Here is a 24126-nt window from a genome sequence, read left to right as displayed (position 1 = left end):
ATCATGTAATGTCCATATTCATACCAGTTCTAGCTTAATCTGATATGCAAAAATAGAATTTAAATTTTGTAAATCATTGTTTTAATTTTCATTTGTTGAATTTTAAACATGTTTTTGAATACTAATGTAAATAAATGCTTATAAAAACTAATTATTATTTGATTGGTAATTCATAACACACTTGGATTCTGATCAAATGTACAGTTTTAAAAGAATGACAAAATAAAGATGGTTAGCCACCTTGGAAAAGGGGGTGATTTTGATATGATCAAAGTGACAATGAATAACATTACAGGATAAAGATAATGTGATTGGATTGGCCACATACATTCATTTTGAGTCAGTACAGAAATAGTACATTTTACACATAGTTGCTGCTGAGCAATCTTATATTGTTAACTTGTTTTAGGATGCTATTTAAACTAGGCATAGTGTATACCATTGACTCTGTTTATCAGCTACAGCAAGTTGCCAAACACCTTTCAGCGGTTTCTTACATAGCCTTTTATTCTAAATTGGGCGTGCAGTGGATGACGTGTACAGTGTGTAAGAATGAGGAAGGTATAGCCACGTACCTTTTCACTGGATACCAAGTACTATCAAGGTCAACCAACAAGACAGCCTACCACCTAGGTCTACCTCTACTGAATGGAAACACCTTATGACTTCTGGGAAGTAGGTAATTATCACCATTTTAATACGCTGTTTGAAAGCTGTAATTTTGTAGCATTTAATCAGTCTTGTGTTTTGCAGAGTATTTATCAATAGCAGTATTTTAACAACTGTTACACAAACGTCACACAAACCAGCTATCTTAAATGTCACATTTACATTCTTTGCTATGTAAAATGGCTCCAGATAATATTACTTTCTAGCGGTTTTTATGAATAAGCGTGCTCTTAAGGACGGCATGTGCCTGGAGCATGCATGTTTAGACCTGCAGGAGAAACTTTGGAGGGGGTGGGTTATACAGTCAAACGCTGACTGGTTTGATCTTCATGGATTCAGGGATTATTTTATTTTACGTTTGGACAAACAACAACATTGAATGCACAGGAACTTGAGCTAAGTATGTGATAGTCGTACTTAGTTGTGAATATTGCTGTAACAAGTGGCTACACAGATGCAATATGGATGGATTTGTCCTAATAAACTGTCTGTTTTTTAATAACAGCAAAAAAGTAATACTTAAAGGGATAGTTCGCCTATTTAAGACATGAAGTTGTATGCAATCCTTACCAGCACTATAGTGTATACACACTGACCCACTCTGTGATCACCTCCCTGGTCAGAGTTCTGGCCGCTGGAAGTTTTTCAAGAAAGTAGTCCCGGTTAGTTTCCGGGGCCTCAAAACTGTGTGTTTTTATGTGAAAAAAAGTATATGCGTTTCAAAGCTTGATTAATTTACATCACAAAAAACACTCCAGACAAAATTCATACCTCAGTTTTAATCGGCACTATGTTCTTTCCATTACCGTCAATCCGCGCTGCTGTCAACGTCAACAGTGCGCACGTTCCGATCAGCTGTTCCATAGTGTTTACACACTCGAATGACAACGACGTAAAAAGTAGAAAATTAACAATGGTGCGAACTTGTAAATTCCCAGGTTGTGACCACAAGAATGTGCCGGGATCACCGTTCAGATTCCATCGTTTTTCTGTTTCGGATATGGCTATGAGACAGCTTTGGCTGGTTGCCATCGGCTATTCTGCGGGAGCTAAAATATCCAGCATCAAGGATTTTCGTGTGTGCAGTGCTCACTTCAGCGAAGACGATTACATCCCCAACCAAGGAGGAAAAAGCAAAAAACGGATTTTAAAGAGTTCTGCTGTACCAGTACCATGGGTAAGCTCTATTTACTAACTTTATGTCGCATACAACAGGTTTATTTTGAAGCTAACGTCAGTTTTTAGGCTACACTGAGAATATGCTAACCGGGGCAATGATAGCATCGAAAACAATCGACTGTCTATGTGGTGAGAAAATCGGCAAATGTCTTTACTGATGAATTAAGTTGAATCTATATAACACAACAAAATATGATGCTTCGCTATTGCTGTTATTGTCTGTAACTATGCGGAACCTGTGTCGGTATCATCGTGTTTATAAGTGAAAATCTTTAAAATCCATTTTTTGCTTTTTCCTCCTCGGTTGGGGATGTAATCGTCTTCGCTGAAGTGAGCACTGCACACACGAAAATCCTTGATGCTGGATATTTTAGCTCCCGCAGAATAGCCGATGGCAACCAGCCAAAGCTGTCTCATAGCTATATCCGAAACAGGAAAACGATGGAATCTGAACGGTGATCCCGGCACATTCTTGTGGTCACAACCTGGGAATTTACAAGTTCGCACCATTGTTAATTTTCTACTTTTTACGTCGTTGTCATTCGAGTGTGTAAACACTATGGAACAGCTGATCGGAACGTGCGCACTGTTGAGGTTGACAGCAGCGTGGATTGACGGTAATGGAAAGAACATAGTGCCGATTAAAACTGAGGTATGAATTTTGTCTGGAGTGTTTTTTGTGATGTAAATTAATCAAGCTTTGAAACGCATATAATTTTTTCACGTAAAAACACACAGTTTTGAGGCCCCGGAAACTAACCGGGACTACTTTCTTGAAAAACTTCCAGCGGCCAGAACTCTGACCAGGGAGGTGATCACAGAGTGGGTCAGCGTGTATACACTATAGTGCTGGTAAGGATTGCATACAACTTCATGTCTTAAATAGGCGAACTATCCCTTTAAGTGTACTCATATGCTGTTATCTTAGAAGTTCAGGTTTTCACAAGGACAGTTTCACATTACATTTTATGTTTATGAATCTTTTACAGTTTGAATGTTTTACTTAGTAAAGGTTTACATATTTTTGAAATGTTTTCTCAAAACTATATCATCACATTTTTTTTCATATTTTTCACACATGATGATATTGACTGAATTTAAAGGTTTTCAAGTAAAAACCATCACTAAAAACATTAAGATTAATTGTGTCTTTTAACAATGCAAAGAATGAAAAAAAAGAAGCAATAATACTCAGCATCCAAGTTTTTAAGTGTTTCTCTCAACAGGTTGTAATTTGAAGATTCTTGAAAGAACTTAAAGATTCTTTGAGAGTATTTGAAGATCCATGGCATTCCAGATCCAAGTAACAGTTCCGGTTCCAGTGCCAGTTCCAGTAGGACCTAGAAAAACAGATTCTCTAATACAATGCATCATAGACAACAAGTTAAAGAAACTTCGCAAATTAATAAGAAGCAGAGATATTAATGGGCTGTACCCTTCTGAGGTCTGGAATGATGATGTTACTCCATTAACTGCAGCAGTTTTATGCAGAAATGAAGAAATCTGCTCTTATCTACTTGGAGAGTCGGCTGATCCAAACAAGCCCTCAACAAATGGACTAACACCTCTACATAATGCTGCATTTACAGCTGGAGTTCCACTGAGTATTGTGGAAAGATTACTTACAGGAAGAGCTGACCCAAATGGATATCAATTACAAATATTTACTCCATTGCAATGTGCTGTTGATCGTGACCGTGAAGACATTGTGAAAGCACTTATAGAGGCTGGAGCTTCACCTATGAGGAACTATGGGATGAATCCAGAGCTCGATAAAAAGGTGGAGAGAATGATTTGTCAACTGTCTTCACAGGGTGAAGTGTTTGAGAAAGTATATATATCTTTCTCCTTTTCTTGTGCTGTACGAACAAAAAATCAGACAAAAGTTTATGGAGTCTATAAGGAACATTTCTTTCAAGAGGATCCTTTTGATTGTTTGATTTATTTCGAGCTCTACTACAACGTCATTGGTCAAGGTGCAGAGCAGTATCGTCAAAGTGCCATTAAGTGGTTAAAAGATACAAAAAGCGCAGACAGATACATTGAGGGAGTCATCAAACGCTTCTCAAGAATCTCTCAGGAATACTGGGCGATTGCACTGAACTGCTTAAATGCTGCTTTGTGTGTCAGTGAATGTGTTTCTCCTCAGGTATTCAGTGATCTTGTGCCAATTCTAACAAACAGTCTTCAGCAGTCTGGAAACGCACAAGGAGAAAAAATCAATCATCTGATACTGAAGATACTCAATGTCATAATGCAGAAGACGTCTAAGCAGAAACTGGGACTCAGTCATTCTGTCTGTGAGAAGTTAATCAAAAGTCTATTGCCTCTCACAAGTACTGATTATTCAAGTCTGATTGGAATGTGGACATACAGTTTTTTTGCCTACATAAATTGCTTTGCACCTGAACTTGTTGCATTGTGCGGATTGCCTTCAGTGCCAGAGAGGATACTTAATGCTGCAGAGATAGAGGATGAAGCTATGAACAAAAGGCTACAAAAACTGAACATATCACTCACACATCCTTCAGGAGCAGTAGATCATTTATGTGAGACTGGAACTCCTTCAAAGAGCAGGAAAAAGAAGAAGAAGAAGAAAATCCAGCAAGAGAAGGGATCAGAAGAAAGTGAGCAGCAAGATAAAGAGGAACCATTTCAAGACACTGTAGTGACATCTGTTGAGGAATCAAATTCAAGTGTGCAGCCATTCACACAACCTGCTGAGAGCCCAAATATCTCAAGAAGGTGGCTACAAACTAGCTGTCGTTGGAGGTCCAAGCTTGAGAAGCTCACTAACATGGATATTAACAATACCTATAGGCTGGGAAACCTTACTCTTGTACTCCGTGATGAATTTCAGATTGCTAATGGAAGTGATGGAACTCAAGTTTTCCTTGGTTTGAGGGATGACGGCACTGAGGTGGCTGTAAAAAGAATGATTAAGTCTAATTACCAAGTCCTTAGAAATGAAGAGGAATTTTTACGACTTCCACAACTTGAAAGTTCCTCTATTGTGCGATATGTGGACTTTGCAGAGGATACACATTTTGGGTACCTTGCTCTTCAGCTTTGTGAGTACACACTGGAGGAATATATCCAAGATCATTTACCAGATGACAGCGCTGAGAGAAATTTGATTTTGAAGAAGCTAGTGAAGGAAGTTCTCTACAGTTTACAGGTTTTACACCATCAGCAGTCCAGAGTGCTCCATCGTGACATCAAACCCCAGAATGTTCTGATTGGTAAGAGCTAAACCAAAGTTTCCATGTTTAATTAATTTATCAAAACTAAGTTTGTTTTTTAAATGACAGCGGTCTTTCTATGTTTCTTAGACATAAATGGAAAAGCTAGATTGGCTGATTTTGGCATAAGTCGTCGACTGACCCTCAGTCAAACCACTCTACGAACAAGCATTGCTGGAACTAGATGCTGGAAGGCAAAGGAGACCATAGATGAGGAGGTCAACACTGGGTACAAGAGGAGCTCCGACATTCAGGTGGTCTCTCCTCTTCTTTGAAGTCGGTAGTTTATTACAACTAATTTAAAAAATATTATTTAAAATACAGTATTATAAATCTGATTGCTGATTTAAATACAGTTCATTTAAACCATAGTTGGTGAAAATTCTGAACTAGTAACACTGTTACCTGTTTGAAGGTTGCTGGGATGTTAGTTTACTACATTCTCTCTAGAGGACACCATCCATTTGGTAAAGGTCCACGTTGTGAAGTCAACATTCTAGAAGGAAGATACTTACTGGAGCATCTGGATGATGATGTAGCGAAGGATCTCGTCGAATGGATGATCAATGAAGATCCAAACAAGAGACCAACTGTGGAGCATACTCTTGCACACCCCTTCTTCTGGACTGATGAACGGTATAACGCTCCATTAATCTGGCAATGGCATTTGTCACTCTAAACTAACCGATCACATGACCTCAATAAACTCATGATCTGTAATTCAGAGGTTCAGCACTGCTTACACTCTTAAAAATAAAGGTGCTTCACAATGCCGTAGAAGAACCTTTTTTGTTTAAATGGTTCCATAAAGAACCTTTAACATCTAAGGAACCATTCTGTTTCACAAAAGGTTCTTTGTGTCGAAAGAAGGTTCTTCAGATTTAAAAAAGGTAAAAGAGATGGTTCTTTAAAGAACCTTTGTCTAAATGGTTCTTTGTGGAACCAAAAATGATTCCCCATCAGGAATTCAAGCTGCGTCGAAATGCTTTGGGAACACCCCCAGCGAGACGACGCTCTGAAACACGTGTGTAATCAGTCCAATGGAGCAACAGGACATCACGAGCGGGGTGATGTGGAGACCAGGAAGCATAAAAGCATGTGCGGTAAATAAGCCGGTAGCTTCTGTCCCTTCAGCAAGCGCTCTGTGTGTGTGTCACTCTGTTTTTTTGAGAGTGTCACTATGTCCACAAGCATTACTACAAATGTATGCAGTGGCATTTAGACTGTGTGTCCCTCTCTGTCTGTGCTATTTCGGGTGGGGATACACACAATCTATTTGTTGTCTGTTTGGGGGCGAAGCATGGGAATCAGTTCTTGAGGGAGCTGACTGCCCGCATTGGCGTTCTCCGTGGCTTAGCTCCTGTTTCTGCCGAGGCAGGGCGGTGGCTGCAGTCGTGGGGATCGCATATAGATGGGCTTGCCTTTTCTCTGTCGTTCTCCCTAGATCTAACACTCTCTCTTGGGACTCGGAAGCCCGTGCTGTGGTTCTTCCCCCTTTGAGTGAGAGCTCGTGCTGCTGCAGCTCACTTTCTCCGAGGAGATTGATGCTGTTCGCTCATGAGCAGACTGCATATTAGATCGCCTATTTCTCAGGAGGTTGATGTGTGGGCACACTGACATAGGCTGCTGGGCAGGTGGACCCTTTGTAGAGCGGCTATTTACTACACTCACACCCCATACTTTCACTAAATGCTGCTCTGGCTCAGGTGTGACTCCAGGGCATCTGCATACTGAACCTTATTGACTCTATGTCGATATTAGCTCATTCTGAGCGGCTGATGGCTCGGCATTGGGATGTCATCCTCGCCCATATGAAAGAACTGGGGTTGCGGAACTGAACTGAAGAACTGAACGCCGGGAAAAGTGCGCTTTCTCTATTACAGAGAACCACTTATCTGGGCGTGGTGTGGGGTTTGACCATGATGCAGGCAAGTCTGTCTCCTGCTCGGATTTAGTCGATCCTCACGGCAGCGATGCTTTCGTGCCTTAGACATGTGGAGGAAACCTTGATTCCTGAATCAGGGCCCGGGCTTGGGTACTCCTTGTTGTCGTGTAACGCTAACAACAGATGCCTCCCTTACTGGTTGGGGAGCGATCATGAGAGGCCACCTAGCCCACGGTCTGTGAAGCGGCCGCCATCTCACTTGGCACATAAACTGCCAGGAAATGCTGGTCGTGTTTCCGTGTTTCAGGCACTAAAACACTTCCTCCCGGACCTGAGAGATCGTCGTGTGTTGGTGCGCATCGACAACACATCGGTGGTCTCTTACATAAATCACCAGGGAGGTCTGCATTTGCACCCATTGTACAAGCAGGTGCATCAGATCCTTGTGTGGTCCCAGGGGAAAATCCTCTTGCTGAGAGCAGTGTACATCCCGGGAAATCTCAGTCAGGGATCAGACGTCCTGGAGAGTGTTTGGCCAGGCTCAGGTGGACCTCTTTGCGACTCAAGAGACATTGCAATGTCCCCTCTGGTTCTCTCTGAGTCATCCAGCTCCCCTGGGCCTGGATGCCATGGTACAGACATTGCCAAAGCTTCGTCTGTACACCTTTCCCCCGATCGTTCTGCTCCACTCTGTTCTGGAGAGAGTGCGCCAGGACGGCATCTCGCTACTGCTGGTAGCCCCGTTCTGGCCGGGCTGAGTATGGTTCTCGGACCTGATCGGACAACTCCGGACGGTGGTGCAGCATCGTGCCCCCTGCTTGTGAAAGGAGATCCCTCCTGACGGGAATCTCCCATGGAGAGCCGTCGAGGAGGGATCTCCTCTCACAAGCAGGGGGCACGATGCTGCATCCCTGTCCAGAGTTGTGGAAGCTCATAGCCTCCGGTCTCTCAACTGAGGTTGTTGAGACCATCCTCCAATCCAGAGCTCCCTCAATGAGGAAAGTGTATGCCTGGAAGTGGAGACTCTTCACTTCCTGGTGTGGCAACCACCAGCTTGACCCAGTCCACTGCCCAGTTGGTTCAGTGCTGGAGTTCATGCAGGACCGGTTTGCCACAGGGTTGACCCCCTCCACCTTGAAGGTGTACGTGGCAGCCATAGCTGCTTTCCACTTCCCTCTTGGTGGTCAGTCGGGGGAAAACACCCCCTGGTTACACATTTCCTCCACGGTGTGCTGAGGCTTGGGTTGCTATTCCATAGCCTCAAGTCCTCTGACCCTCTCCTCTCTTAGGAGGTCAAGGCTCACTCTACCTGTATGGCGTGAGTATGGCGGCCTCCAAGGCCTTCTCGTCAGGGGTTCCTCTCTCTGACATTTGCAACGCTGCCGGTTGGTCCAAGCCACTCACTTTCATGAGGTTCTACAGCCTCGACATTCATACCACTCCTGGCTCCTCTGGTCTCTCGTCCTAGCTGTGCTCAGGGATACACACTAGGCAGGGATTTGAAAGTCTGCCAGTGTGGGCATCTCGTTCCCAAAGCGTTTCTACTCAGCTCGAGTTCACGATGGGGTTCCCTGAGGGAATGAGACGCCGTGTCTCATTGCCATATTTCCAGCATCCCTGCCGCACTTGCTTTTCTAACACAGAAGCTACCGGCTTACTCACCGCACGTGCTTTTATGCTTCCTGGTCTCCACGTCACCTCGCCCCTGATGTCTCGTTGCTCCATTGCACCGATTACACACGTGTTTCAGAGTGGGGGCATTCCCAAAGCATTTCGATGCAGTGTCTCGTTCCCTCTGGAAACCATGGTTACATACATAACCTGGGACGTTCTTCTATGCCAACACTGTGAAGAACCTTTATTTTTAACAAATGATGATTTTAAATTAAATGAAAGGGAACTTGCATTGTATCTAGAAAATAAAATTTTATCAGCTGAAGATATTTTTGGAAATCCTGTCAGGAGAGTGGAGTATTTGAAAAAACTGGGGAACCAGAATGAGGCAGAGAACTGTCGTAATGTCAGTGAGGAGCTCCTTCAAGCTGTTGAAAAATACACAGAGGGGAAAAGCTTTTCTGAATGGAAGACTAAAGTGAGTAACTTTAAGGCACACACACACACATATATATATATATATATATATATATATATATTGTAAGGTCAGTTGGCCCAATGGAGGTATCCAATAGTGGATGAAGGTTTCTTGCGTGTTCGGTTTTAGATTAAATTCAAATCTGACTCAATTTTATGATCTAATCTGACTCCATTTTATGATCTAATCTGACTCCATTTTATTATGACCTCGAATATAGGTTAGAATGCAAATTATTATAGGTCCTTCATAGGATAATTGATCTAGACATCTGATGATTCTATTTGCTCTTTAATATCATTGTACTCGTTCATTCGGGTGCTCATGTCGCTCAAAGATATCGCTTCGGCCGTTAGCGTACCTTACGGTCACATTGTCATCAGTCTTGGATATTAGACAGAGGTAATTGACTAATACTTTAGACGGCCGCCCCTGCTTGCTCATTCTAAAAGTACCTTTGTTTAGTCCCCATAGATCTGTACACACTTGAATAAAGCAACATTATCTCTAGTCAGAGGTCACGACCACTACTATAGATATAAGCCAACCAACATTACTTCTCCGATAGTAGCTTTGGTTTAGTCATGCCATGGTCTCCCATGTGCACTTAGCTAGAGTAATATTACAGTAAACAGAGGTTAGGCTTACCCTATTTAGGTTGGTCGAACAACTTTCAGTTGACCTAAACGGAAATACCCTTTTAGCCCTTACAGTCTAAGTACACTTGAACTAATACCAAGTGTTAGCCGGATCTCTAAAGATACAGCTGGTGCGCCTTATGCTCCATCTCAACTGAATTTTAGTCCGTTACTAACCTGATGCAGGAAATGCGGTAACAAGGATACATCGTAATCTACTAGAGTCAATAATTACAGAGCAAATAAGAATAGATTCAAATGTAACAATTTATTAGCAGTCAGGTAAATATGTATTATGCCAATTATACAGCCAATTCAAAGATATCAAATCAATACAAGAAATCTCCAAGATGAGTCTAGGAGTAAGATGCATACCTGACTTGAGAAAAATACATAGTATGAAGTGTGTCAACACACTTCGTACTATGGGCTCATTCTGGCTACAGAAAGCGCCCTGATCTTCTTGCTACACTTCTTTAAGTACTTCAGACCCAGGCAGACATCCCCCGAAATGGAGACAGGAACTAACAATTTGAATTTGCATTGATCAAGTCCTAGACTTGATCGTTTGCACCTTTTGGGGACAGATGGTGATTTGCATGAAAGACACTGGGAAATAGTAAAGCCTCAACAGTGAGCAATATATCTCTGAACTCTTAGGATCTGTTTACCTTTTAGTTACTTCTTGTGAGAATGAGACCATTGTACCAGACACACAGTGACAGTTCAAATGATACTAAACATGACTATGGATATCACTTGTATTCATGTAGAAACATTATATTATGCTATTGACCAGTCTAAGTGAGCTGAGTGAGAGGAGATGGGTGAGGGGAAGTGGATGGAATGAATAGGTGGAAAGGGGCTTTTCTCACATCTTCTCTCAGTGAGATGTGGAAACATATGTCTATATCTTAATACACTGTGTGTGTATTGTCTGTCTTAGAAGATAAAAGTGTCTGAGGTTCTGTAAACCTTACAGTTTATATATATATATATATATATATATATATATATATATATATATATATATATTTAATGAATGAAAATAGAAACAACCTCAAAAATCTAAAAGATTTTCCTTCTTAGAAATGTGCATGGCCTGCTTTATTCTTGGTTTGAAAAATAAATTGTATTTGTAAATATATTTCTTTTCTCAGTTGCCGTCTGAGCTTGTCCAAAAACTGGATGGTAAGAAGAAAGGCTATCCTGAGAACACACTGGGCCTGCTGCGATTTATACGCAACCTACATGAGCATTAGTGAGTTATATGTAACTCAATCTACAGTATTTACTCAATAAATTAGTAGTATTGTGTGTCACACCATGTTTTTTTTGTGTGTGTGTTTTATCTGTACATAGTCCAGAGGACGCAGAGAGCATCAACCTGATGGCTTCATTCCCTGATCTGTTTGGGAGTGTGTTCAGGTTTGCGAAGGAAAGAGGATGGAACTCCAGGGCGAGTTTGAAAAAGTTCTTCAGCTCAGCTCCACAGATCTGATTGTTGTATTTTTGGTTAAACTATGTGCATTGATTCTGCATTATGAATGTGTTTCATGAAAATGAAGTTCAAATATAGGGATAGATTTAAGATTGTTAATCTGTGTAATTTCAGTTATTGGTTTATCCTGTGGAAGATATGTACTGTAAATATCTGGTACACAGCTCATGGCAATATTAAATAATAATAAAACAATGCATACATTTCTAATATCACACTTTTTTCCAATTATAAATATCTTACAAGATCTTAAAGATCTTAAATAATGAATGTGAAATGTAATGTTTATGTGAATAAGGATAAGAGAGAAATATGATTAAAATATTAGATATTAATTTTTATCAACAATATAGTAAATCATCTTGTTCCTTCCTCACCAGGATGCCTGTTTCCATCTTACTTTAAATGCGAATGTGCATTTTGATTAAAACACACACAAAAACAGTTATTGTTCATATCCAAGCAAAATTGACGTACATGAAATATTCTGCCTTTCTCATTACATTATAAATCCCTGTTTCCTGTCATTTTGGCAACAGGCAGACCCTGCAATAAGAAAGTCGGGGTAATACTCACAGGGGTAACATTTTGTCCTAAACAGTGGCAAAACTGTTGGTAACCCACAGTAACAGCAAATCTCAACAGCAGTTGCTTAGATGGCGCAGAAACCCTCAAATGACACTTTCTCCTTTCAAACTTTGGAATTGCTACAATTTTGCAAGAAGTAGCTAAATTATGGCAGAATGAATGGGAAGAGGGAAATAAGCGCAGACATTATTTTTCATTACAACAAACAGTGAATGACACATTAAATACAAGATTGGGAAGTGGGGTCAGTGTGGTTGTTATGAATAATTGGCTGCCAATGGTTGGTGAACATTCAGCTTTGGAAAACCAGAAACTGTGTGCCATGTATTAATGGAGTGTATCTAACCATCATATAGCAAGAAATATCATGTATTCAGAGATGCTGGAGTCTGGAGTTACAAATCTTTAATTAAAATCAATTCTTAGTACTAAGGACTATGAAACAATAAAAGCTGTTTTATTACTTTTTGCATATTACTGGGCTAAATGGAAGAATATAATCCATTAAGTGGATTTTTTCAGGTGAACTGAGGAGGGCAGCAATGTGTCTTTGATGCATCTAGCCTAGCTTTTTTTTAATCTTGTTGTAGTCTGCTTCATTTTTTAAACCTGCAGCAAGACGACCAAAGCAGTGCATTTTTACTGTGAAGCTAAAATTCCTTTCAGTTGTTGTAAAACATGATGCGAGTAAAGACCTTGGTTCAGATCCTTACCAAAATTAACCATGGTTTTATTATACTAAGAGTGTAAACCATTTTTTTTTTTTTTTTTTTTTTTTGTATAACCACTATTTTACTACAAATACCATGGTTAAAATATGGTTAGCAAAACCATGGTTAATTTGTATCCATGTTTTTTTTTTTTTTTTTTAAACATAATATTTAGTAGTATTATTTAGAATGCTATAATATTTATTTTGGTTGCTGATACCTAGGTTATAAAAGTCGATGAGGAGGTCACGGATGTGCCAGCAGTCATCAGGATCTCCTTTTTATAGCTTTTCCCCTATGTGGGACTGGCTTGTTGAGCATTTCTTACAGATCTTACAATCCTACAAAATCTCACCAAGTTTGCTTTTCTAATATAATATAGTCTTAATGCGGTTCTGTCCATTTTATTCTTTTGAAACATCTCTTTATTGTTCTAGATTAAACCAGGTTGTTTGTTACAGTGTGTAGACTTTGCTTAAGAAGAACTTTGGACAGGTGTGGTTTTGAGCAGCTGCAAAGGTTTATAACACCTAATGCTTCGACAATTGACTGAGCTACAGGTAAGCAGTTTTAAAGAGCTCAACATTTTATTGTTTATAATATTTATATTTTAAATGTACAGTATGATATTACTCAGCAAATTGAGTATTGACACACTGTTTTGTTCATGATTGTGTAGTAAATGATGTGTTCTACCTGATGTAAGAACAAGGAAGGGCGTATAGGTTCATTTCCAGGATGTATTATTATTTTTATTTGTCATATAGGCTGCTCGAGTACAGTTTATTGTTTTTAATCATACTCAGTTTGTTTGTTTTTATTTCAGCTTTTCAGAATTAGATAATAAGTAAATAAATAAATAAATAATGAATTTAATAATAAATTAATAATACATTCACTGGTACGAATAAAAATGGCATATTGTGCAATGCTCTAATGTCACAGGTCAGTTTAATTCACTTAAACCTCCACACCTGGGGTAAACAAAAATGTTATTCCCATGATAATGAATGATGTGGCTCCATTTTTAAATGAAACTGGCATTTTACACTGATCCAAACCGCTGTTTGCGAAGTTCGCTACAACCAGTTCTCTCTGTCTCTCTCTCTCTCTCTCTCTCTCTCTCTGTGTGTGTGTGTATATATATGTTGTCCTCAAAATAATAAAGTTTGTATTATCTCTGTATAATATAAAATGCAAGATAAATGCAAGATATTTAAAGTGTACCTGAAGTGTCCTTGCAATAGTTCCACTTTAGCACAATCAAATATATTTCAGTATATCTTTATTTGGACCTCAGCACTATTTCCGCACAACTGAAGGGCATTAAGCAAAAAAATTAATTGTTCTAGTTTAGCAGACTTTAAGTATACTCGTTTAGTATAGACCAATTTTGAGGAGACGTCACAGTGACGTCACTTGCATCTGCGCACGCATAGTGGTTGCAGAAAAAACACTGCTAACCAGTGGAGGTAAACATGTAAAATCCATGGAGTAAAAGGGGGAAAAAACATTCTTGTGCCTTTTGATATCAAAATCGGAATGCAAATCATTTTTTATAGAATACTGCAGTCAAAGAGGCCATTTGAAGCTAAACGCAGATGTTTAAACGAACATGGATGAAAACGGCTATGATTACTCTACTTTTAAAGCATAAATTTGATTTAAACAATAGGTCTACATAATATTCACATATGCTGTTCATAGGGGACGTATTGTATTAGCCCTGCAGTTACAGCATGAAATATTATTTAAACCCATTACTATTAACATTTCTTACATAACATTTTTTAATCTCACAATTCTGACTTTTTTTCTTATAAATGCAAGTTTATAACTCGATTTAACAAAACTAGTGAGTTTGTTCATTTGAGCCAGAAGTGTGGGATGTAAACTCTAAACTGAGGGGAAAAGAAAGAATGACGAGTTGTTTTTCCTCTAGAGTTGTGGGATATAATCTCGAAAATTGCGAAAATAAAGCCAGAATTTTGAGATATAAAATAAAATTGACCTTTTTTTTAATTATTTTATTCCATGGCTCCATAGACCATAGGTTGTTTGCAATCACGTGATTCTGAGGACGCGCGAAATGCAGCTGGAGGGCAGGAAGTGTTTTTTCTCTATAGGAATCAGTAGCAGAATCTCAAAATGACTATGTTTTCCGTTGTTTATGGAAATCGGTCAAACCGAGAAATTTTGTTTCATATCGTGTATGAACATTTGCTGTTTATAAGGAGGAAAAGGCAAGAAATTGACTGAAAAAAAAAAAACGGGTAAAAGAGGCTTGTAAACCTGCGTCTGCGGTCAAGAGGAGAGTCAGATAATGCTTGCGTGTGCGAATGGTTAATAAAAGATATAATGATATTAAGATATAAAGAAATATAAATAGACACAGGGTGAGACAGTGAGAATTCACTCAATGCTAAATGCCACACGTACATACAATGCAAATAAGACATTATATTTGCAGTTGATTACAACTGAACCTTGTGAGATTGCGATAAATTGAAGTGAGTGACAGCTTTTTAGTGACTATATGAAATAGCTATTTGCTCGCTTTCTAGGCTATAATCAATTCAGAATTTGAAAAAAAAAAAAAAGTTAATTTTTGCGCTATTTGCTCGCTTTCTATAATCAGTTCGGAATTTGAATAAAAGTTTCGCTTTACGTGCTGCTAACAGGACCAATGGCCAAAACCCTGTACAGCAGTAGTTTCAGGAGTCACATATATCCTGCATCATTCATATAAATGTAGGAATCACTTTCGAAAGAGTATGTTTGCTATCAGGTGGCGTGGCTTATTTCCACCGCCTCAATGACAGGCTACATGAGGCAGCTATTTAAATTTAGTTGAAAAATCACTCCTCTTCATAACATAAGGATCACATCCAACATATGTTGTGATTTTTTTTGTTTATACGTTTCTCTTGTACAGTACAGACATTCCTCCATCTCATTCGTTATGCTTTTCCAGTCACTCCTGAAAGTTCGCTTCAGGGTTTGGTGCAGGGTTTTGTGGCTATTGGTCCTGTTAGCAGCACGTAAAGCGAAACTTTTATTCAAATTCCGAACTGATTATAGAAAGCGAGCAAATAGCACCTCCATATAGTCACTAAAAAGCTGTCACTCACTTCAATTTATTGCAATCTCACAATCTTCCGTTATAATCAATGACGCTCTAGCATTAGTTGAATTCTCACTGTCTCACCCTGTATATATTTATATATTTCTTTATTAATATCTTAACATATTATATCTTTTCTTGACCATTTGCACACACAAGCATTATCCGACTCTCCTCCTGACCACAGATGGAGATTTACAAGCCACTTTTTCCTGCGCTTTTCAGTCAATTTCTTGCCTTTCCGCCCTTATGAACAGCAAATTTTCATACATGATAAAGGATATTTTGTAGTTTCTCGGTTTGACCGATTTGAGCATCCATAAACAACGCAAAACATAGGCATTTTTGAGTTTCTGCTAGTGATTCCTATGGAGAAATATCACTTCCTGCCCTCCAGCTGCATTTCGCGCCACAGTAATGACGTCATGTGCAAACAACCTATAGACTGCCACTTGATATATGGAAGGCCGGATTATTAAAAATTTCTTTACACGTCACGTGTACAGACGTTATAACGCGTGTACACGTAATTACGGGTAGACGCGTAAACACAAGATTTCCGGTGTTAAAATAAAAGTCACATCCACTAGCGCGCAAAACCATAAATATATTTATTATGATAAAGTACATTTTGAGGCAAAACATAAGGTGCCTTATAAAACATTAATATAATAATATTAATAATGTAATATAATTGTAAATAGTTATTTGTTTAATTATTTCCTGTTTCTTGTTCAGGATATATAAAATAATGCTTGAAACTTAAGGGCGTTTTATATGAAATACACTTTAATCACAAGATTCAAAAGAAATGTTTACTCCAAAGCCAAAAACATGTGCAGTTTTCTATATGAAAACTAAAAACATTTCAATAAAAATCTAAACACACACACACAGCAGCAGCAGCATAATTTTAGAAATAATTTTATTAAGTGAACAATTCACTCTTAGGCCCATTTTGACAATCCTGGTTGTCCTCCATGCTAATCTCGTTGTCTGGTAGTGCTGCTGGTCTGCAGATGGATACTACAGTCTACAGTTTTATGTTGATTATTTGTATTACTTATGGTGGATGTACCCTATGTTGTTGGATGTTCCCTATGGATGTTCCCCATCTTGTTGTGTACAATTTTGCAATTAAAAAAACAGTTCCTCGATTGTGATTGGTTGAACTGTGTTGCGTTGAAAAGTTGTTGCGTTCAATACACCTGTGAAAAAATATTTATTTAAAGTTTTTATTTATTTATTTTAAATATATTTATTTTATGTTATTGTTTTTACAAAAGCTAAACTTTTTTTTTAATTAAAGCTTATTGCTTTATTGAGCGTAATCTTTTTCACAAAAACTCATTCAATAAGGGGCAATAGCCATATGTTAAATTTTGGGATCACTTAAGCAGTGTAAACTTTTTTCTTTCCACCTGTATTTTAAAATGTATTTCGTATTTTAATTAATTTTAATAAAATTGCATGTTACATGTGTAATAAAGTTTGTAAATTATATTTTTAATCAAAATAACTATTTTAATATATGTCACTGAAACTAACTCCTCTAACGCACGTATTTTGAAATGCCGCCTCCTTCTAGGTCATAATACGACGTCATTATCATGTGACCGCCAGGTGCGTTAGTGCTTATTTTGGTACGTCACTTTTATATGTATTATTAATTACTGACATGTCATTATGTAGAGACTTACATCACTATTATATGTTTAATTAATTTTATGCAAATTTCGATGTTTCCAGCCTTGCCATTGGCCAAACATTAACGTCTGTACAAGAAATAACGCGTGTAGACGCAATTAGGTGTACACGCGTTATAACGTCTGTACACGTGACGTGTAAAGAAATTTTTAATAATCCGGCCTTCCATAACTTGAACCGCCCACAAAAAAACGTCATCCCTGTTTCGGATCTGTAAGACCATAGATATATATAGAATGACTATCCCACTATCTAACGCCACTTTCGTTGAATATCAGTGCTTATTGCTGGGTGACAAGCTCTTGTAATATGCGAATAATATTTTGAAAATGACATCTAATCAATATAATCTATACTCTTTTTAAATCTAAGTATTTTGTACCGTATCCGTTAATTCTCTAGCCATAAAGGCTATCTCTCCGGGTTTTCTGCAAGCATGCTGCGCGCGCATCCCGAATGTTTGCAAACAGATCTATACCGAAAGTAACAATTTCAGGGTATTTTTAAGCTCATAAATATATTTTTAGTAAACTAAGCATAAAGTAAATGTATTTTTCAATAGAAAATGGTCTTACACGTTTGTACATTATCGTTTACAATTTTTTCTCTTTTGCAGACAGATCTGTGATATTTCAGTGAAATTTTACGGTTTAAAAGGAAAGCAGCTTTTTTGTCGTCAGCACATCAAATTCGCGTGATTAACTTAACCACTACCCGATGGAATTTTTTTTTTTTCCCTCACACGAAACTTTTGACATTTATATGGTGAAGTGGAAAATGCTCGCTCTGCTCTTCACGCACCGGTGGACTGTAACGTTCTGCAGAGCAATGATAAATGTGACTGCATCATTATGACTTGTTTTGTTTTTTTACAACTACTTCTGAAAAAATAAAAGAAAAACATTGAAAAATTAGATCGTGAAGAATGGCAATGATTTTTAACATCTCTCCACAGAGTGTAATGAGCAGATTTGAAGATTGATTGAGATGCTTTTGAAGATCCATGGCATTCCAGATCCAAGTAAAAGTTCCGGTTCCAGTTCCAGTTCCAGTCCCAGTGGTACCTAGAATAACAGACCCCTTAATAAAATGCATCATGGACAATAAGGCAGAGAGACTTAAAAAATTTCTAAGAGGAAGAGATATTAATGGACTGTACCCTTCTGAAGTTTGGAATGATGATGTTACTCTATTAACTGCAGCAGTTTTATGCAGAAATGAAGAAATCTGCTCTTATCTACTTGAAGAGTCTGCTGATCCAAACAAACCCTCAACAAATGGACGAACACCTCTACATTATGCTGCATTTACAGCTGGAGTTCCTCTGAGTATTGTAAAGAGATTACTTGCAGCAAAAGCTGACCCAAATGGATATCAATTACAGTTGTTTACTCCATTGCAATGTGCTGTTGATCATGACCGTGAAGACATTGTGAAAACACTTATAGAGGCTGGAGCTTCACCTAAAAGGAATTATGGGATGAATCCAGAGCTCGATAAAAATGTGGAGAGAATGATTGGTCAACTGTCTTCACAGGGTGAAGTGCTTGAGAAAGCATATATATCTTTGTCTTTTTCTTGTATTGTACAAACAAAAAATCAGACAGACGTTTACAGAGTCTATAAGGAACATTTCTTTCAAGAGGATCCTTTTGATCGTTTGATTTATTTTGAGCTGTACTATGGCATCATTGGTCCAAGTGCAGAGCAGTATCGTCAGAGCGCCATCAAGTGGTTAAAAGATACAAAGAGTGCAGACAGATACATTGAGGGAGTCATCAAACGCTTCTCAAGAATCCCTCAGGAATACTGGACAATTGTACTGAACTGCTTAAATGTTGCTTTGTGTGTCAGTGAAAGTGTTTCTCCTCAGACATTCAGTGAACTTGTGCCAATTTTAACGAACAGTCTTCAGCACCCTGGAAATGAACAACGAGAAATAATCAATCATCTGATTTTAACAATACTCAATGTCATGATGCAGAAGACGTCTGAGCAGAAACTGGGAGTTAATCATTCTGTCTATGAGAAGTTGTACAAAAATCTATTGCCTCTCACGCATCCTAATTATTCAAGTCTAATTAGAGTTTGGACCTATGGACTGTTTGCCTATATATATGATATTGCTCCTGAACTTGTAGCATTGTCCTCTGTCCCAGAGATGATACTTAACACTGCAATGATAGAGATGGATGAAGTCATGAAAAAAAAGCTGCATAAGTTGGATGAATCACTGAGACATGCAGCAGGTTCAAGTGCAGTGGATAATTTATGTGAGGAGACTGCTGCTCTATCAACTAGCCGGAAAAAGAAGAAAAAGAAGAAAAAAAAGAAAAAAATCCAGCAAGAGGTGGGATCACAAGAAGGTGAAGGTAAAGAAGAACTATTTACAGACTCTGTGGTGACATCCATTGAGGAATCAAATTCAAGTGTGCAGCCGTTCACACAGACAAATGAGAACTCAAGAAGGTGGCATCAAACCAGCCGTCGTTGGAGGTCCAAGCTTGAGAAGCTAGCTAACACTGATGCTAGCCAGACATACAGACTGGGAAACCTTAATCTTGTTCTTGACGCTGAATTTCTGATCGCTAAGGGAAGTGATGGAACTCAAGTTTTCCTTGGTTTGAGGGATGACGGCACTGAGGTGGCTGTGAAACGAATGGATAGGTTTAATTACCAAGACCTCAAAAATGAGGAGGAATTTCTACGGCTTCCAGAACTCGACAGTCCCTCCATTGTGCGATATGTAGACTTTGCAGAGGATATACATTTTGGATACCTTGTTCTTCAGCTTTGTGAGTACACACTGGAGGAATATATCCAAGATCATTTACCAGATGACACGGCTGAGAGAACTTTGGTTCTGAAGAAGCTGGTGAAGGAAGTTCTCTGCAGTTTACAGGTTTTACACGACCAGAAGACCAAAGTGCTCCATCGCGACATCAAACCCCAGAATGTCCTGATTGGTAAGAGCTAAACGTATGTGTATGTAATTAGAACTCTTTTTGTTCTTTAAATAATTTCAACTTTCTGTTTGTTATAGACATAAAAGGAAAAGCCAGATTGGCTGATTTTGGCATAAGTCGTCGACTAAAACAGGGCGAAACCACTATAAGAACAAGCATTGCTGGAACTAGATGCTGGAAGGCAAAGGAAAACATAAATGAGAAGGTCAACACTGGATACAAGAGGAGCTCTGACATTCAGGTGGGTTCTCAATATTAACCAGTTAATTTAAAGTTTACTCTGTGAAGATTCTGAACTCATGGTAACACTGTAATCTGTTTTAAGGTTGCTGGGATGTTAGTGTACTACATTCTCTCTGGAGGACACCATCCGTTTGGTGAAGATGTGGATTGTGAGTACAATGTTTTACGAGGAAGATACTCACTGGAGCATCTGGATGATGATGTAGCGAAGGATCTCGTCGAGTGGATGATCAATGAAAATCCAAATGAGAGACCAACTGTGGAGCAAACCCTCACACACCCCTTCTTCTGGACTGATGACAGGTACATTATGATCTTGATGATGTTTGAGTATTAAAATATAGTACAAATCTTGAATCAATACATCCAATGGGCCATGAGTTAGACATTATAGAACAGATATTATAGCTGATTATATATTGTTTCTGAAATCATCTCAGGAGAGTGCGGTATTTGAAAATTTTGGGAAATGAGAAAGAGGCCGAAAACTGTCGTAATGCAGATGAAGAGCTCCTTAAAGCCATTTCAAAACACACAGAGGGGAAAAGTTTTTCTGAATGGAAGAATAAAGTAAGTATGTTGTATTAAAACCTGTTGTTATTCACTATAACTGACCTTGCTATTATTGTTCAAATTTAATTCAATACGTTTTAGCTTAAATCTTAAATGATTACTTTATAAATGATTACATTACAAATGAAAAATTTGTTCATTGTCAAAATATTGTTTGTCAGTTGCCATCTGAGCTTGTCCAGAAACTGGATGGTAAGAAGAAAGCCTATCCTGAGAACACACTGGGCCTGCTGCGATTTATACGCAACCTACACGAACATTAGTGAGTTACATGATGTACAGTATTTACTCAATAAATCAGTAGAATTTCATGTCAAACCATGTTTTTTGGTGTGTTTTTTTTCTCTACGTAGTTTAGAGGATGCAGAGAGCATCAATCTGATGGCTTCATTCCCTGATCTGTTTGGGAGTGTGTTCAGCTTAGCGAAGGAGAGAGGATGGAACTCCAGGGCGAGTCTAAAAAAGTTCTTCAGCTCAGCTCCACAGATCTGATTTTGTATTTTAAGTTTTTTTACAGTGTGTGCATTGATTCTGCATTATGAATGTGTTTCATGGATGAGTTTAAATGTAGGATTTAAGATCCTCACACTTTTTGTATTTGATGAGCTAAGATTCATCCTTCTACAAACAAGGTTCTGATAATTGAAAAATATTGATGATAATAAAATATGAAAAGATTAAAAAAAAAAAAACAATTATGTAAAATAGGATAATTTGTGTAATTTCAGTTTTTTTTTTGCTTGAGTCATCTTGTGGAAAATATGTAAATATCTGGTACACAGATTTCTTACTAAAAAAAAAAACAATGTAACTCAACCAGAGCAAAAATTTGTTCCACTATGATTTAAAAAAAAAATAGATTCATCAAGACTGCATAAACTTAACAAAATCCTTTCTAAGGGTTATGAAACAATAAAAGCTGTTATTTGCTTTATGTATCAAACTGACTACTATATTAGGGATAAATAACCTATTAAGCGGCGTTCTTCGGATGAACTGATGAGGGCAGCAGTACGCCTTTGATAAGCCTTTGCCTGCGGCAAATGCCAACAAGAAGAAGTGGTTTCATTTTTCACCTAGAAGGGATACAACTCCGACCAGAAACTAACAATGAAATAAATTGTTCTGCCTATTGGATTGTGTTTTTTTAACGTCTACACCTACCCCAACCCTAAACTTAGCCCTTACTGTAATACAAAAACTGTTTTATTGTTGTACAGTGTGACAAAAATAACGTTAGATTGATGTGCGCATGCCCAGTAGCTAGAGCTGTATTCCTTCTTGTAACAGCAGAGGGAGCCCTTGCCCGTGTACTGTCTGTTACCGCTCCCTCTGCTGCTTCTTTGGTGACTTCCTGTTTGGCAGCCATTTAAGGAGGGCCATGCCAAACAGGAGTTTGCGTGGTATTGTTTTGCCTGTGTGGACTGTACCAAGCATTTCCCCAGTTTCATTGCCTTGTTTTGTTAATTCCATGGTCATTGTTTTGTTTCATAGTCATATGAAATTTTTGCCTTGTTTCCCTAGTCATTTTTGCCTTGTTTCATTGCCTTGTTTATTTTGTTACTTTGGATTGCTCTCTTGGATTTTGACTTTTTGCATTACGCTTTTGAATTGTCCTGGATGTTACTGTTTGCTGGTGTCTGACCCTGCCTGTCTTGACCACGATCTGTACAATAAAGCTCGCACTTGGATCTAGCCACGCTTCTGACTAGTCCTGTTACAGAATACTTTGCCACACCACAGATCCAGCAGCTTTATCAACACAAATCTACCATGAATCCAGGAGATTTTCTAGTTTGTCTTCGTCAAGGAAACCGGCCCATAGAGGATTACGTGGAGGACTTCTGTGAGCTGTGTTATGAGGTAGACTTTAATGACATTTTTCTAAAGGATATTTTTCATTTTGGTTTGGCTAAGGACATGCCAAATTTAATGCCAAGTAATACCCCTTAATGGTCACTTGAACAATACATTGACTTTGCACTCCGGTTGGGTGGTTCACCATTTACTGTGGGGGTTGCTGATGAGGAACCCTGCTGTCCCCCAGTATCTGCCAAACCTGGGAATTTTTCTGTTATGTCTGGAATTATTCAAGTCGCGTCAGAGCCCTCTCACGCCATGCCTGCCAAGCCAAAGCCTGCTCACGTTGTAACTACCAAGCCACAGTCTACTCACGTCATGCCTACCAAGCCAAAGCCTGCTCAAGTCATGTCTAGCAAGCCAGAGCCCTCTCACATCATGTCTGCCAAGGCCTGCTCACGTCACGTCTGCCAAGCCACAGCCTGCACTCGTCACGTCTGCCAAGCCACAGTCTGCACCCGTCTCGGCCGCTCCAGGGCCTGCTCACGTCATGCCTGCCGCTCCAGGGCCTGCTCACATCATGCCAGCCGCCCTTCCAGAGTCTGCACCTGTCATGGCCGCTCAGAGCCAGAGCCAGTTCACAAGATGGCCACCATCCCCAAGACAGTTCACAAGATGGCCGCCATCCCCAAGACAGTTCACAAGATGGCCGCCCCATCAGAGTCACCGGCCAAGATGGCTGCCACGCCTCAGCCTCATCATGCCAAGGCCATCTCATCTGAATCTCGTCTCGTCATGTCTGCCATACCCAAAGCAAATCAAGTGATGGCTGATCCTCTGATGTCAAGTCAAGTCAGAGCTGCACTTTCAGTGCCGAGTCAAGTTACAGCTGTTGTTCCTGAATCAAGCCAAGTTACAGCTGTTGTTCCTGAGTCAAGCCAAGTTACAGCTGTTGTCCCCGAGTCAAGTCACGGCAGACGCCCCCCAGTCAAGTCACGGCAGACCCCCCTGAGTCGAGTCAAGTCAAGTCATGGCTGATCTCCCTGAGTCGAGTGAAGTCAAGTCACGGCAGACCTTCCTGAGTCGAGTCAAATCACAGCAGACCCCCCTGAGTCAAGTCAAATCACGGCAGACCTTCCTGAGTCGAGTCAAGTCAAGTCACGGCTGATCTCCCTGAGTTGAGTCAAGTCAAGTCACGGCTGATCTCCC

General features: G+C 39.2%; 2 protein-coding genes across 5 annotated transcripts; both read left to right on the top strand.

Annotated features, from left to right (window-relative positions):
- Positions 1–551: 551 nt before the first annotated feature.
- On the top strand, positions 552–12062 carry LOC127160396 (uncharacterized). Of its 4 annotated transcripts, none has more exons than XM_051103040.1 (8): positions 2051–2500; positions 2637–2700; positions 3075–5090; positions 5181–5344; positions 5506–5726; positions 8938–9067; positions 10866–10966; positions 11068–12062. In XM_051103040.1, the coding sequence occupies exons 3-8, from the start codon at positions 3134–3136 to the stop codon at positions 11204–11206; spliced, it is 2712 nt and encodes a 903-aa protein (XP_050958997.1). In that variant the 5' UTR covers positions 2051–2500; positions 2637–2700; positions 3075–3133; the 3' UTR covers positions 11207–12062. The 4 variants fall into 4 exon arrangements, with proteins under 4 accessions (XP_050958996.1, XP_050958998.1, XP_050958997.1 ...); XM_051103037.1 differs by having other exon boundaries at positions 2587–2700; XM_051103039.1 differs by lacking the exons at positions 2051–2500; positions 2637–2700 and adding an exon at positions 552–679.
- A 902-nt stretch (positions 12063–12964) lies between these two features.
- LOC127160393 (uncharacterized) lies at positions 12965–21807 on the top strand. Its single transcript, XM_051103032.1, has 7 exons — positions 12965–13064; positions 18291–20301; positions 20379–20542; positions 20627–20847; positions 20985–21114; positions 21279–21379; positions 21471–21807. The coding sequence occupies exons 2-7, from the start codon at positions 18339–18341 to the stop codon at positions 21607–21609; spliced, it is 2718 nt and encodes a 905-aa protein (XP_050958989.1). The 5' UTR covers positions 12965–13064; positions 18291–18338; the 3' UTR covers positions 21610–21807.
- The last annotated feature ends 2319 nt before the right edge of the window (positions 21808–24126 follow it).

Source organism: Labeo rohita, unplaced genomic scaffold (genome assembly GCF_022985175.1).
Source record: "Labeo rohita strain BAU-BD-2019 unplaced genomic scaffold, IGBB_LRoh.1.0 scaffold_343, whole genome shotgun sequence".
NCBI classification, from domain to species: Eukaryota; Metazoa; Chordata; class Actinopteri; order Cypriniformes; family Cyprinidae; genus Labeo; species Labeo rohita.
The sequence above is the reverse complement of the archived record's forward strand: the minus strand, read 5'-3'. Positions and strand labels throughout refer to the sequence as shown.

Bases quoted from the DNA above. Each gene is read 5' to 3' on its own strand.
- LOC127160396 (XM_051103039.1), top strand. From the start codon at position 3,134: ATGGCATTCCAGATCCAAGTAACAGTTCCGGTTCCAGTGCCAGTTCCA. The intron at 5,727-8,937 runs GTATAACGCTCC...AAATCCTGTCAG, and splicing joins TTCTTCTGGACTGATGAACG to GAGAGTGGAGTATTTGAAAA. The intron at 10,967-11,067 runs GTGAGTTATATG...ATCTGTACATAG, and splicing joins CGCAACCTACATGAGCATTA to TCCAGAGGACGCAGAGAGCA.
- LOC127160393 (XM_051103032.1), top strand. From the start codon at position 18,339: ATGGCATTCCAGATCCAAGTAAAAGTTCCGGTTCCAGTTCCAGTTCCA. The intron at 20,302-20,378 runs GTAAGAGCTAAA...TGTTTGTTATAG, and splicing joins ACCCCAGAATGTCCTGATTG to ACATAAAAGGAAAAGCCAGA. The intron at 20,848-20,984 runs GTACATTATGAT...AAATCATCTCAG, and splicing joins TTCTTCTGGACTGATGACAG to GAGAGTGCGGTATTTGAAAA.